Genomic DNA, 15,483 nt, shown 5'->3' with positions numbered 1-15,483 from the left:
TTCATTGGTGGACACACATTCTTTGCATCGAGAAACAGGGAAGAGAAGAAAAAAGCAATTGGATGTGGTCTTTAGTGACAATCCTGTTGTTCAAAATAAGATTTCATTTTTCAGGACTCCAGTTATTTTTTATATTTCTCCTTCTAGATGAATACTATTGTGCCCTTTACAAATATCAGTGACTATGACTCTGGGAAAGTGGAGTGAAAAATGACACCTGTTTCTCTCAGATGTTTCTAGTACTTCCTTCTTCAAAGCCTTGAGACACTGAGACAAAAAGATTCTATACCAAGGGGATTCTAAGCAGGCTGTAGTCTTTAAGCAGATTTGTCTGAACTTTTCCTTTACAGTTGGCATATCAAAACATCCTCCAAAAAGGTCTGTAAATTCAAAGTATAGTTATTGTGAAGAAAAAGTTGGTGAGGTTCGTGGGGTTTTTCATGTTTGTTTTGTGTTTGTTTGTTTTTTTCTTTGTGTTTGTTTTAACAGGATGGCATGGGGGGTGTTTTTTGGTATTTTTTTCTGTTTAATGCTCAGTAAGTAGTTGAGTAGTCCAAAATAAAAAAGCAAAGGCTATATAAATGAGTCTTTGCTGATAGGTTATTTCCTTGAGGCTTATTTTCAGTCTAACTGTGTTCAAACTCAGACTTCACAAAGTCTCTTCTAGAGCCCTAGGAGTATCTGTTTGTTTGTTTGTTTTTCACATCAGAGACTTCATTGTGATTTCTTTTTTGGACACTATCTTAGTAGTTGTTTTGCTTCCAACAGTTTTCAAAAAGTACAGCTGCCAAAATGAGGCAGGCAGTCAGCCATGATCTCCAGGACTTGGCTATAAACCTTTGTCCGGAAGAGAATGCTTATAACCTGTGAATCAGCTGGGGGAAAGTGAGTGAAATAAGCTATCAAACTCTCAGTAGATTTGCAGTACACATTGAAACTTCCAAAAAACAAATAAATAGATAAAAAACACTACATAATCATTGCCTACAGTTTCAGGAAAATGCTCCTGTCTTGAGTTTCTGGAACTAATTTTGATTTTTTTTTTTATTTATTTTTTTTTTCAGCTGGGGAATAGTAGTGATTTCTGAAAAGCATCAGTGGTATGTAAACATAAAACACATACAATTATTTTGACTTCAATGTTTAATGTTTCTTGAAGTTTTCCATTTCAAAACAACAACATTTTAAAACTAGCAGACGTTATTTTGCTTAAATGTTGACTTCTTGTTACATTTTTCCTAATTAAATAAACAATTGTGGTTGATATATTTTGCGAATCTTAAGGAGGTTATGTGTCTGTCTCCTCTTTGTGGCCATAAATTAAAATTTTCCATTCAAAATTCATGAAGTCTGTACACATGCTTTAAATCTAGCAGACACAATGTCTTCAAATAGCATTAAGTGATAATTTGAGATAATAATAATTTGCTATCTTTTTATGGGAGTTTTAAAAAATGAGTATTGGCAACATTCATAAATGTATGTAAACACTATTTGAGCTTGTCTAGAAATTTCATCTTTAGTAGCTGTAGTTGCATTACATTTTTTTTTTCCTTGTTAACTCTGTGTTCTAGGCATATATGTTGTGATGGACAGGAAGCACAGATAGACTGGATGATCAGCATTTTCACTGCAAAGGTACTAACCTGATCAAATGCATGAAATGCCCATTTTACTGCTATAATGAAAATCCCATTAAACTGACATATGTATTAGTTATAGATACACTACGGATAAACGTGCAATACCATTAAGATGTCTGGAGTACTCAGTGTGTTAATGCTGCAAAAAGATGATCTTAGTCTTTGAAGACTACTGTTTACAATTGCATTTTCATATGAAAGCTGAGAGCTTTGAGGCTTAGGGAGAAGAACATTGGTATATTCTGAGATCTTATTTTCCTCCTGTGTACTAGGGAAGCTGCTTAAAGAAAAACAACTCATTTCCTTTGCAGCAGCAAACCTCTTTTGTGTGAAATTCTAGCTGATGACACAAAGGTTATATTTGTCCCACGGAGCCTGAGCTCTCTGTGGTTGCTGCATGCAAGGCAGTCATGAGAAAAAAGGTACCTTGTTTAAGCATGGTGGTGGGAACTAGCCTTGTTGGAGAGCTGTGCCAAGGTGTATTTTTCCTGGTATCCAAGTTAGCTTAGTTAACACTGTCACTTAATTGTGCTGTCTAAAATTAAGTAATCTACTTCTTACTAGCTTGTGAGTAAGGAGGTTGCAATCTTGAGGGCCAAATAAAACACCTTTGCCAATGGAGCTAAGTATTTAAATGGTAAGAAGTGAGAGATCGGAAGGTGGGAAGAATTCAGTCTGACATGAGACTGGAACAGATTTGAAGTTCTTAAAGATAGTTTGTACTTGGAGCTGATTTTATTGTCTTATCCATGATGTTCAAGGCACTTTGAGGGATATCACACTGAATAAACAGTGATAGATTCATGCTAACCTGCAAACTTCACATATTACATTAAGTGGGCTAGAAACTGCTGTTGCAATGCATACTTTGTAAAGACTTTCTGAAACAGCATCTGTATCTTTGACCTTCATAGGTGGTAGAGCTAGAAATATAATATATACCTTCTAAGTAAAACTTCCAAATTTTTGTCTTATCCAGCTCCCTTAACTGAAATAGCTATTGTAGTTTCTATGGAAACAGCCACAAACCCTGGCATACATCTCATGGGCATAACATGAGCAGTGTCACAAGAAATAGGCTCAGAGGTTATTGATATAGACTACTTAGAAATAATTCACACAAGCTTCGTAACTCTGTTGAAACCCTTCTGACATGAAATCACAGGGAAGGCAATCAATTATGATTCTGATCTCAGGTAGTGTGATATGCAGAATGTTACTCTAACAATATAGATAAAAGACAGGCAAACTCACCAAAATTTAAGAGATCCTTTCTAACATAAAAGCTTCATGTGCATTTTATACAAATTATGAATTAATACTGTTGTATGTCATTGTTATTATTATTAATTTTATTTTGAGTGCTTCATTCTCCTGAGGCCAAAAACTGATGGTACTAATGAGGTACATTGAGATTTTTTCTTTTTTATTTTTTTAAGACCTGTGTTCTGGACAACAATAAAAGTTGTCAATCTTTAAATTATGTGAGAAATTAAAGTGAAGGTAGTTTTCTTTATTGTTTTATTACAATGTAATGCTTAAAATGGTATTTAAATTAAAAAAATTCTCATTGAGAATGCAACTGTTCACACTGCTGAAACTTATGGTAAAATCTGCAAACATATCACACAGCATTAGATCATTTTGGTCACATTATCCCCTTTCTAAACAGTAAAACTTTAAATGTCAACTGAGGTTGTTACTTCTGGTTAAAACTGTCAAGTGGATTCCATGTTTAGAGAAGACAACATTCTTCTACCTTACATTATCACAGTACTTGGAAAACTTTATATTGGAAGGGCCTCAAGCAGCGTGTTTCATTTATGTTAGTAGAATAGCTGAATTTGGATTACAATTTGATAAAGTGTAAAGAAGATTTTGCAGAACTAAGATATTTGCATTAACTGACCTGATGCAATTAAGAGGGAGATAAATCTCTTAATGTGCTCCTAGGTGCTCAAGTAGACAAAACTTAAGTGTTAACTTAATGTTGGTAATATTGTACTGCTATCAGGAAAAGGAAGAGGAAAAAATAATATTTCTTAATTCCTGAAGTATAAATAATATAGAGAGTCTTAACAGGAAAGTTAGAATCATAAAATCGTAAAGGCTGTAAAACAACAGTAAGACCATCTACTCCAACCATCAAAACATCACTAACTTGCCTACTAAACCATGTCAGTGCCACATCTACTCTTTTCCTGGAAACCTCCAGGGATAGTGACTTCACCACCTCCTTCGGCAGATTGTTCCAGTGTCTTACCACTCCTTCTGAGATGTTCTTCCAAATATCCCGCCTGAACCATGCAGTTTAGAGCCACTACTTCTCATCCTATTTCTAGTTATCTGGGAGAAGAAGCTGCCCTCCACCTCACCACAATCTCCTTTCAAGTAGTTGTAAAGAGCAATGAGATCTCCCCTGAGCATCCTCTTCTCCAGACTAAATAATCCTAGTTCCCTCAGTCACTCCTCATAAGACTTGTGTCTCAGGTCCTTCCCCAGCTTCACTGCCTTTCTTTAGTTAAGCAAGCTGTAGGTACCACTATAAAGTACAAGAGTGCTTTTACTACAGAAAGTCAATTTATCCCAGAGATTATTCACCTTGTACTCAAATGGTTAAATACTGAAAGGATTTGGAGGAGAACAGTTGTTGCTCATAGTGCTATGCAAAGTCAGTCTGAAAAGTATGGCTGAAATGTCATTCCTTAATTCTACATTAATTTTGTACAAGACTAATAACATGTATGGCATACAGTTGGAAAGAATTAGTTGATATGGAAATACATGCAATTCTTTACTTGCAATTCCATTGCTTTTGTTTGAGTGAAGAGAGGCATACTGTTTTACTATAAGGTACAGTTGGATGGATAAGTCAAAACTATGAATCAATGAATTTATTATGTAGCCTAATTCATTGCTAGTATTTGTGTTATATTTTCCCAGAGTTCTATTTTAAGAAATGTTACAGACACAAAAGAGAAATTGAGCTAAATCCTAAAAGCCTTACATTCCTTAGGCTTGCTGAAAATTAATGGAGGCAATTTCCTTCAGATGCTCACTTAAAGCTTCTCAGCCACTTTTGGAATCACTTCTGTTTTTTAAGTCTTAGAAATAAAGAATTTGAGTTGGAAGGGACCATTAGAGCTCACATAGTCCAATTTCCCTGAAATGAACATGCTAGATCAGGTTGCTCAGAGCCCTATTCAGCCTGAGCATGACTGTCTGTCTCCAAAGATGGGGCACCCGCCACCTCTCTGGGCAACTGATTTCAGTGATTCATTACCCTTATTGTGGTCCATAATAAATTGATTTTGGTTGGCAGCGATCTTTCAAATAAAACATAACTGATATTTTATTGGAAGAAAAATGAATGTTCTTAATGTTCACAAGGGAGATCTCTTACAGCAGAACAGTCTTTTGTATCACTCAGGCCAACACTGTGTGTATACTTGCACTCCTATCATGCAAGTACTTCTCTATATTGAGTTCTGGTTGCTGTACTGAATTGGTGTCCAGCCTTTTGGCTTGTCTGGGCTCCAGTGAAGATAAATTGTCTTGGGCTGCATATGTGTAGACAGCTCTGAACGTAATGCCTCCTATTTATTTCCATGGAAACTACAACAGATATAATAAGTACAGTTAACTGTTTGATAGACCTAATTCTCAGTTACAAGGTGCTTGCTAACCACCATTAGCTGTGCATTTTTGTCTGCTACGAACAGGAGCCTGCATGCTGCATTCATACAAATCTGCACCAGTGGAGATAACTTGCTGTTGGTGTTGTCACTCTAAAAACACACCACCTACTGCATCACTGTACTCACATTCACTGTTTGGTCTCCATAAAGGTTCAATGAAAGTCAACAAGTGAAATGTTTTCCTTATGGAAGAATTCAGTTATACACTATTACTTCATAAGCATTTCCACATCAGTTATCATTCTGTCAGACTGCCCCTCAGTTGCTGTCCATTGTACGGCAACAAAATACAATGGAGTACTGGTGGAAATATTCAACCTCTATTGCCATACCACCACCATCCATCACTGATATCGTGGCCAAATGAAATAAAATGGGAGGCATTACTTTTGGAGCTGCCCTTATCAAATGTGCAATACAGCTAATTTATACAAGGAAGAAATCATTTAAATTTTTAGTGTTTCTTATTAAAACATAAAGGAAAGCAACAAAGCCATGAAACTAGTGGCATATTTGACCTTATTTTTGTGAAACTAATGCATCAGGCTGGTTTGATTTCAGTGGTTTCAATTCTTAGTGAGTTCTCAAGGTAAAAGTCAGGTTTCTGGTGTGAAACCTGTTCTCAAATTTCTTTATCACAATAGAAAGTACAGCTGCATATTTTTTTACTTCTCACAGGACAGAGTTTAGCCAGTGAATCAAAACGCATAAATTTACTTGCCATAACTTCAGCTAACATTGCAGTGTGCCCCATGTCTTGTTTTCAGCCTAGATAGGTTTCATAGTACACTGGAGTTTGCTTCATGCTGAGTAATAGTTGCGCACCTGGGGCCTGGCCAGCCTGCTTGACAGGCAGAGCTGCTGCTGTGATAGATGGGCTGCACTACAAGCTGTACTGAGACACATGTGGGCCATGGATTGGGCATGCCTGCTATATTGCTTGTCATTTTATTGGATTTAATTGGAAATATTCAAATAAAGATTTTTTTTTTCTCTCTTTACCCAGTTATGTTTTTCATTTGAATAAAGATGCGTACTTTGGGGTTCTCCCCAAAACTGACCTGTTTCAATACAGCAAGGAAAGACCAAATCCAAATTTATTTGAGTGTAGGTTATGTTTCTGGTGGGCATTCAGACTGTCAGACCATTTCTTTCTGGATAAACGGATACTGTTATTGTAGAATAAGCAATATTTTTCTTCTAAGATATTAATGTAAATTTTTAAACACGTTTGCAAATTGGGGTTGTTTTATTTCAGAAACTTGTATTAGCTCTTCTGAAAGCATGCTTTTGTGGAATTTGGAAGTTTTTGAGCAAGTATTTGTGTTTGTCTTGCATGAGGATGTTTTCTATTACTAGTAGATGATTGTATTGATATGCAGTGTGGAGAGAAGATCAAAATGCTTGAACATTGCATAGAGACATTTTGATTCTGTTTACCCAGTATTGTGCAGCATTTATGAACTATTAGTGTAATTTTAAGCACCATACTGAGTTCCCCCTTCTCCAAAAGAAAAATGCAGTGTCATGCGGTAGATAGCTTTTTCCAAGACAATTTTACATACAAAAAGAATGATGTGTCTTTATGAAATTGCACACCAAAAATAAGGAATTTTTTTTTTTGTTCTTTAGCATGCCAATATATGGCCGCCTGCTGGAAAAGCAAGAAAACAGTCTATAACTAAAAGTCCAAAGATTGGAGGTTTACAACTAATTCCCATTCAACAGGAGAAGAGCACTTGTAAAATCAGAGGGAGTACAGAAGTAAGTAGGGTTTAAACTTGGTGTGGAAGTTCTAATGACAATGTTGTACTTCTAAATAGTCCAGTAATAATGACCTCTTTAGAGCTGGATAAATGGAAAATGTAGGCGCTCTTACTATCAAAATCCTTTTCATTCTATAACCATTGTAAGATTTCTTAGGACAATTTACTATAAAAACAAAGCTTATTATTGTAACCTAATCTTGTGTGTCAGCAATTTGGCTGTACAATGAATCAGTAATGGATTTTATTTATTTGTTGAGCAAGGTTTACTCATTAGAAGTAAATAAGACTACTGCTCTTTATTACAGTTTTATTTCAAAAAGGTCCTTGGCAACTTTAGAGCATATGTGTTCCATCATACCTTCTCTGCTCTCCACAGTATCTGTTTGGGATTAGATTTGCTCAGTGAATGTGATGGGAAAGTTCAGCTGGAACTAACTACACGATTTTTTTTTAAGTTGTAATATTTTTAGAGAAGAAGAGAAAGGTCAGGGTTTAATTACAGCTGTTTATGGAGGCTGACTTCAGTGTCTCAACAATATATGCACTAATGATATGTCTCAACCTCATCATCCAAGCTTAAGATGAATTTTTGGCATCCGCATAGAGATACTGGTGCTTCTGGGAGCACTTTTGTGCCTTACTTTCAGCTGATAAGATGCAGTGGTACTTGAGGCACTGATTTGCTTGGGGAAAGTAGTGGTAAATAATCTGAAAGCCAAAGAGAATACATGCAGGGAAACAGTTTGGACCTTTGACTATATGCAGTGTTATTTCTTGCATATCTAAGAAGATTTTGAAAGAAGATGGGTATTATGGAAAATGTTATTGCCCTTTAGAAACAGTGTTTCAGGCAGAAATCATTGGAGTTGACACAGTTCCTTAACAAACCAAAAGCAAGAGCAAAAGTGGTGCTTGTTAATAAAGCATTTTTTTGTTTCCTTTTATGCTTTTTAATTTTTTTTATTATTTTTTTTATTTAATGCATTTATGTTCTTTCTTACCAAGGATTACAATACGTTGTGAATGCAGTTATTGGTTTTCTCTTTCTGCTTAAGTTATCCTTTCATTTTTACTTTTCTTGGAAAATACTTTTTGAATCAACTTTTTGATAAGTTCCTTTTAATATCTGTTTTTTTAAACATTTTGTAATGAAAGAAAAATACAAGTCTTGTCATTCAAAAAACTCCATAACCTTTATGTATGTTTTTAACTCTTGTACTCTTTATTCTGGGTGTACGAGGTCTGCTCTAAAAGTAATGCTTTCTACTTTGTTATGTCAACTCACAACATCAGAAGCCAATGTTGCCATGTGACATATGGCAGCAGAGAGGCAGTGTGACAATGTCTGACATGGAAATGCTTATGAACCAAAAGTGTGTTGCTGAGGTCCTCTGTGTGAAAGAAATTGCGCCCACTGACATTCATCAATGCTTGCTGAAAAATAAGTGAACAAAGGATGGTGAACACTGTGAGATTTCAGCAGTGGTGCTAGTGACGTGACAGTGGTCACCTCCACTGGTGCAAATTTGAATGAAGGCAGCGTGCAGGCTGTTGTTCATTGGTGAAAATGCTAATGGTGGTTACTATGTTAAAAAACAGTATTTTGTAGCTGATAATTGTATCAAATTTATTATTGAATACTATTTGTCAAATAGTATTATTGTGCTTAGTATCTGTTGTCATTTCCACAGAAATAAATAGCAGGCATTACATTCGGAGCAACCTATGTCCATTACAGATCTGTGTAATGTTCTTTGAGACAACTACAGACTCCAGCCTTCTAGAATGGAAGTTTTCTTGGATTTTGAGCTTCAATATTTTAAATCCCTAATTCCTTACAATAACAGACTTTTTGTTGCTTTTCTTGTTGCTTTTTTCCTTGTTGGTTTTTACTTTGTGTGCCCCCGGTGGCACAGTGGTATAAAGTGCTGCTTGCGGCACCGAAGGACCCGGGTTCGAATCCCCCCTGTGGAGCAGGGGGTAGAAGTGCCGCTTCGCTACACATGGGGCTCAAAACCTGGGAGTTGGACTCAAGGATCTCTAAGGTCCCTTCCAACTCGCACGATACTATGATACTATGATATGATATGATACTTGTTTTTTGTCTTTTTATTTTTTATTTTTATTTTGTTGGTGCTAATGTGCTTTGTTAGCAAGGACTGCCATGTTCTGTTCACAGCAACTCAGAAAATGTTTCCATTTGATCTTGAAAATACAAGATCTCAGTCTTCATTGTTATGACTAGATCTTGACAAGTTTTATACAGACAGTATTTGTATATTTGAAGAATGGTGACACCAAGTTAGATCATGAAAAATAAGAATTTAACACTTTTTTTTTTTTTTTTTTAACATGGAATGTCAACATCAGAATGAACAGTAAAAGACGTAGAAAATGAATATTTCATATGAGTAATTATAGAGAAATACAGCACAGCAGTGTAGATTGTGAACTGATAGATATCTATCTGTACACCACAACTTCATTATTCCCACAGATTTGTAGTGCTTCTTCAAGAAAGAAAAATACCCTACTTTAAATTGTTAGAGACTTACGACAAAATAAAACATTTTCTGAAAGGCTCTGGTTTATGAAAAATGGTGGTGTGCTTTACAGAACAATATGGAAACTTACAGTAGAAATGTGATCTAATTTGTCTTATAGGCAGGAAAAGAGACTAAAAGTTCTCCAGACAGTTAAAAGAGTCAGCATTTTGTCCTCTAAAGATGGGTGGGAAAAAAAATAATGAATTATCCAAAACCAACAAGATTAAATATACATTCTGGTGCTAAAATTGCTATATAGAGAATGTATTTTTTTTCCCCTTGATATTTATTGAAAGCAATTTTACTGTATGCTAACAACAAGAAAATAGAATACAGAACATTTCCAAACACTTTTATTACTAAAAATTCGCCTAATAACAATTAGAATCAGAAAATTTCTACTTTCTTTCCTATGCCATTTGTTGCATATATGGAAAACAGTGCACTTAAAACCAAGTATTTCTCTTATAGAATCATTTAACTGAAATTGAGGTAACAACTGTTATTTAGCATCTGCAGTAAGCTTTGTTTTAAAATTCTTGAAGACTGAGATATGAAAAACTTCCTTTCTGACTTAGAATGTTATACATGTGTAACATTTTGAAAGAAACAAGATTTCTCAGGGGTAATTTATGTGAATAGAATTTGTCTGTATTTGACGATGTTCAGAAAAAGAAAAATGTAGATATGTATACATATTATTATGTATATAATCATTTATATATTACTTGATTCAGCATTTGAAATTTAGAGGTAAAACTTCTTCTAACTGGAAATAGGTTTTTACATTTTACATACTCTTCTCCCAATAATTTCTACAGTAGTGTAACTTTTAACATGAGAAAAGTAATTATTAAGAATGGAATGACAGAATTAGACACCATCAATTTAATAACTCTATAGCACATATATTTAGTAGTTAAGATTCTTGTACATAGTGTATATATGGTTCTTTAAAAGAACTAAATACTGAGTCTACATTAATACCTGCCAATATAAATGACTATTTCAGAGAAGGAAGCATATTTTAGTTTTGAGTGCTGTATTTGATCTGTTCATACTTACATTATACGAAGTTATCTTCAGAAATAGATTTATTTTGTTTATTTCTTGTGTTGTTTTGGGGGTGGGGGGGGAAGAGCAGTTTCTGCTATACACAGGGCAATGGTAATTTCAGAAATAGAATTCTTCTCAGAAGAAGCAAAATTGTACTATGATGTAAAAAATCTTTAAACAAAAGATTGTTGATCCTGATTTATACTTTATATCTTCATTTATTGAATAACAATAGATGGCTTGGATTGTGTTACTGTTTTCTGAAAGGTAGTGCATAACATCTGCTATTTCACACATTCTATATTTCAAATATGTGTATACAATCAGATATTAATTTCGTTATTGATTTATTAAATGAAATTGAATGTGTGACCGATTTTAATCATTAAAAGTATTTAAAATGGAAAATTATAACTTTCTCAGATATTTCCCAGGACAGAACTTCTTGCATATGTGAGTCATTGGGATAGTTCCCCAGGCACCTAGATTTTTTTTCACTGAATATTGATGAACATATTAAATATATCCCTTGCAGATGGTAGCGGGTGATTCTTAACTGATAGAGGTTGTTACTTATGTTAGTAAAATTTCCAGGCACCGAAGATGTGCCCTATAGCATGCAGTTATGGTAACTCATAGCACTATGCACTCATGTTCATCACTGTTCTGGGATACATATATATTTGTTGCATGGCTAGGCCACCAATATTTTGTTATTAGTGGGTGAATTTCATTCTTTAGGAATGCAACTAAAAATACTATCCTTCATAGCACTAAAAATAGTATGAAAAAACGCACACTATTACCGGCTTTATTAGAAACTCTTTTATATCATCCAAGTATTTTTTTAGTTTATTACTTAATAGATGCTAGCTCTGATGCACAGATATATACTTCATTGTACAGCTTACATCTCTATAACAAAAGCATTTAATATTTACTATTTTCCTTCTTATGTTTCACCTAATTTGCACAAACGTGACTTTAAAACAAATAAACTAACTGGTAGAGGAATTTATTGTAGACAGATCATTCCATTTGTGGAAAAGACAGCTGTGGAGAAAATTGAGGTCTTGGAATTCATTTTCCTTCATGTATGATAACTCTGACTACTAAAATACACTCAAGGCTGAGAGGGACTTTTTTCTTTGTCTTTGTTGTATAGCAGTCATTCTGGTTGGGTAGATTTTTTTTCAAGTTGTTCACATTTCGTACATGAGCAAACTATCTGATGGAATCTTGGTACTCTATATATGTTAAAGTAGCCGTGAAAAACTATTCAGTTCTAGAGGGGAGCTAGTTTAGATACAACTATGTGAGTATCTGAGTTAAGATCAGGAATGCACTTTAGAAGCAAATCTTGCTGTGTTGTTGTTCCCATTTACTGTTTTGTTTTGTTTTGTTTTTGTTTTGTTTTTTTTGCTTTGAATTGCTTCAGACTTTCCTTTGAAGAATGGCTTTAAACTGAAAGAAGTTAAATGTAGGTTAGACATTAGTAAAAAATTCTTTACTCAGAGAGTAGTGTGGTACTGTAGTGGGTTGTCCAGAGAAGTTTTGGATCACAGGATCGTGCGAGTTGGAAGGGACCTTAGAGATCATCGAGTCCAACTCCTGGGATTCAAGCCCTTCTGTGTAGCAGAGCAGCATTTCTGCCACTTGCGCCACAGGGGGGATTCGAACCCGGGCCTCTGGTGTTGCAAGCAGCAACTTATACCACTGCACCACCGGAGGCACACATTCCTTGGGACATTCAAGGCCAAGTTAGATGGAGCCCTTGGTAGCCTGATTCATTGGGTGGCAGCCCTACTCTTGGCAGGGGGTTGGAACTGGGTCATCTTTAAGGTCCTTTCCAACCCAAGCCATTCTATGATTTTATTACCCTACTACTCTATGAGTTGTAGAGTGACTATGGAGTCTGTGAAATTCGACTTTTTTCCATCAAAATTGTAGAAATTTATAATTATTAGCTATGCTATTTAGCTCTTTAGTAAAATTGATTCTTCTTTAAAATGTTATGTGAAATCAAAGAGCAAAAATTGCAATATAAATATTCTTGATTACATTATTAATGTGAATGATCTTATTTATTTGTTCACTCAGGATATACAGCTGAGAGTGGGGAAACCAAAACTTGATGAGCATAATGAAACTGACTCAGTGGAAGAAAGAAAAAACTTGAAAGAAAAAGCATCGATTGTGGCACAGTGTTTGGAGCGCAAGGAGGAGAAAGTGCGAAATCATGCCAAAACACATCGGAGTTTTATCTCTGTTGAGGACATGGGTGTAGGAACAGCTGACCATTGCCAAAGATCACATAAGCCACTGAAAAAAAACAAGAACAAAACAAACAAAACTACATTGGAATTAGATAACAAACTGCCATCAAATGTGATTCAGGAGCTAAATACAGTGCTGCAGAAAAACAGAACACTGCATGATGAAACATCCAGCTGATGTCCTAAGTTTGAAGTTTAAAATACGTATTTTCTGGGCAAAATTATGTGGCTTTTTTGGAGTGTATACTTTGTACAGTGCAGACAAAGTCTGTTTATATGTTGCTGCTGATTTTGTGAGTATGTCATGGTATAATTTAAGATGGATCTGAGAGAACTGATTTTGCAGAAATTCTGAAATTTGGAAGTTTTACTATGTGATACAGTGGCACCTGGGTTTTGTCTGCTATCTTGTTTTTGTTGTTGCAGATTTTGTTAGATGCAAGAATTCTAAGCACTATCAAAAGCTCTTGCTCTGTTTATACTCTGTACCATCCCGTAACTACTGGAGAGAGATTTTTGGGATAAAGAAAAGATGTATGCTAAAATTCATGCTGTTAACCTACAATATTTTATTTGTTTAACACTATAAAAATGTTAAACATCTGATTAAAAGTGTGATTTTTTTTTCATCAAACTTTTTTTTTGTTGTTTTGTTTTGTTTTTTTAAATTTAAATTTAAGAATGCAGTAAGTATCTTATTCCATAAATCTGTCCTCAGCGACATGAAATGAATTGGAGAGGGGTACAATAGATAAGATAATGCATTAGTTCAATGACTTTGCATCTCTAAACTGTGTCTATATGGTGTACATCTGACTATGATATTTTTGAAAATGATTTATTTTGTTACTGCATTTCATTCCATATAGAATCAATTTATTCTTTCTTCTTTTTCTGGTAGTTACAGGTGCCATAACATTTCTCACATCAGTTACTTCCATTCTTGATTGCATTGAGGAACTTCATTGGAAAAATAACTTGTTTGAAGAAATTAGACAAATTATTCAATGTATCTGGTAAATCTGTTAGTGAATGCAGCAGAAGTGAGGCTAAAATCAAATGTTTTATACTGCTGTTTATTTATTCTTCTGGCACATAGCACTGAGAAAGCAAGTTTTGTCATTTTGACTTTGCACTTACCACATCTAACTAGTTGTTAAATCTGAAACGAGTTTGTACATTTTAATTTTCCCAGTGCACTATTGACTGTTTTGCTACTTTTAATTTGTAATTGAGCCTCTTCTAATCACTGAGGCTCTGGCTCAAGAAAACATATAAGCCAGAACTTAGATTGTATTGACTAAAGCCTGTGCCTAATGTTAATAAGCACATTCCTAAATGCCAATCTGAATCAGGGTGTGCTGCTGTTGGGGGAAAGTTACTTTGCTTTCTGTCTGAAGCAGGGCCCAAATGTTCTGTTTACAGTTGTATTTTTATTTGCAAATATTTTTCAGTATTGAGTTATGGTTTCTGTATTGTTTATCTTTTTATTGGGTCCTCACAAATGACATTCACCTCACTGCTGAAAGCCTCATGCATCATTTAAGCCCCACACTAATGGAATAAATGGAGCAATAGAAGGATTTTGTGCACTGGAGTGAAGAAGTCTGTGAAGAAAATGTTTTGTTTATTTTTATTGGATCTGAGGACTACAGAAACATTTGTTCTACTTCAAAAGCAGACCTCAGATAAAGTATCTGTAGGGCTACTGTTAAAGGGCCCTAAAAATCAAGAAGAAAGAAAAGATGTTTACTAAAATATATTTAACTGTTTACTTTCATTTACAGCTATACTATCTTTAAAGCTGTCGAGTGCTCAGTGGAAATGTTGTTTCAGTAGCTACTATAAGTATTTTGTTTTGTATGTGTATATGTACATACATCCCCATTGTATATGTATATTTTTGCATAGAGTTAGGTGCATATCTGTAGAGGCATACTGAATGTTGACAGAGCTAACCTAAGGAATGCTTCTTTGGGAAAGCAGATATTAAATTTGCAGTGGAAACAAAGTTTTGCATCAAATACCTGACATATCATTCTTGCACTACGCATTTCAGACTGATTTAAGACCTGCAAGAATAAATGTTTTGTTGCAATACCTTGATAGCTGCTGATGCTCTATTGTTCTTCTGACATGTTGTGGAATGATAGTGTAATTTTCAGAGAATAACTGTTAATTATTTGAATAAATGCTGTTTCTTTTAAATAAATGATGGATTTATTTAAAAAATAAAAATAAATATTCTGTGCCCATTGAATAGCCAATTGAGTGCTTACTTTCAGATCTGCAAAATGAGGTTAAATGAGGCACTGACTTTGTTCATTCTGTAACAGTGGGAAGGCTAGAATTAAAGTCTCGGTAAATCTCAGGTTCATCATTACTGTGGCATTGTAAGTGGAAAGCTGCTTGGTTGTGTTTTTAGTTTGAAAATCACCTACTATTTTGGTTTGGTTTTTGTTTGTTTGTTTTTGTTTTTGTTTTGAGACAGCTGT

At 34.8% G+C, this 15,483-nt stretch overlaps 1 protein-coding gene across 2 annotated transcripts in view; it reads left to right on the top strand.

Moving 5' to 3' along the window:
- Window positions 1-15,236, top strand: part of ARAP2 (ArfGAP with RhoGAP domain, ankyrin repeat and PH domain 2) — a 115,155-nt gene extending 99,919 nt beyond the window's left edge. The window contains exons 30-33 of one of the 2 annotated variants that reach the window (XM_072334088.1): window positions 1,065-1,100; window positions 1,575-1,638; window positions 6,974-7,105; window positions 12,813-15,236. In XM_072334088.1, the coding sequence (XP_072190189.1) occupies window positions 1,065-1,100; window positions 1,575-1,638; window positions 6,974-7,105; window positions 12,813-13,166 (586 nt within the window). In that variant the 3' untranslated portion in view covers window positions 13,167-15,236. The remainder of the gene's footprint in view (window positions 1-1,064; window positions 1,101-1,574; window positions 1,639-6,973; window positions 7,106-12,812) is intronic. The other variant, XM_072334089.1, reaches the window with a different exon arrangement.
- Window positions 15,237-15,483: the final 247 nt, after the last annotated feature.

Source organism: Excalfactoria chinensis, chromosome 4 (genome assembly GCF_039878825.1).
Source record: "Excalfactoria chinensis isolate bCotChi1 chromosome 4, bCotChi1.hap2, whole genome shotgun sequence".
NCBI lineage: Eukaryota > Metazoa > Chordata > Aves > Galliformes > Phasianidae > Excalfactoria > Excalfactoria chinensis.
Note: the sequence above shows the minus strand (reverse complement) of the source record. Positions and strands in the feature narration are given on the sequence as shown.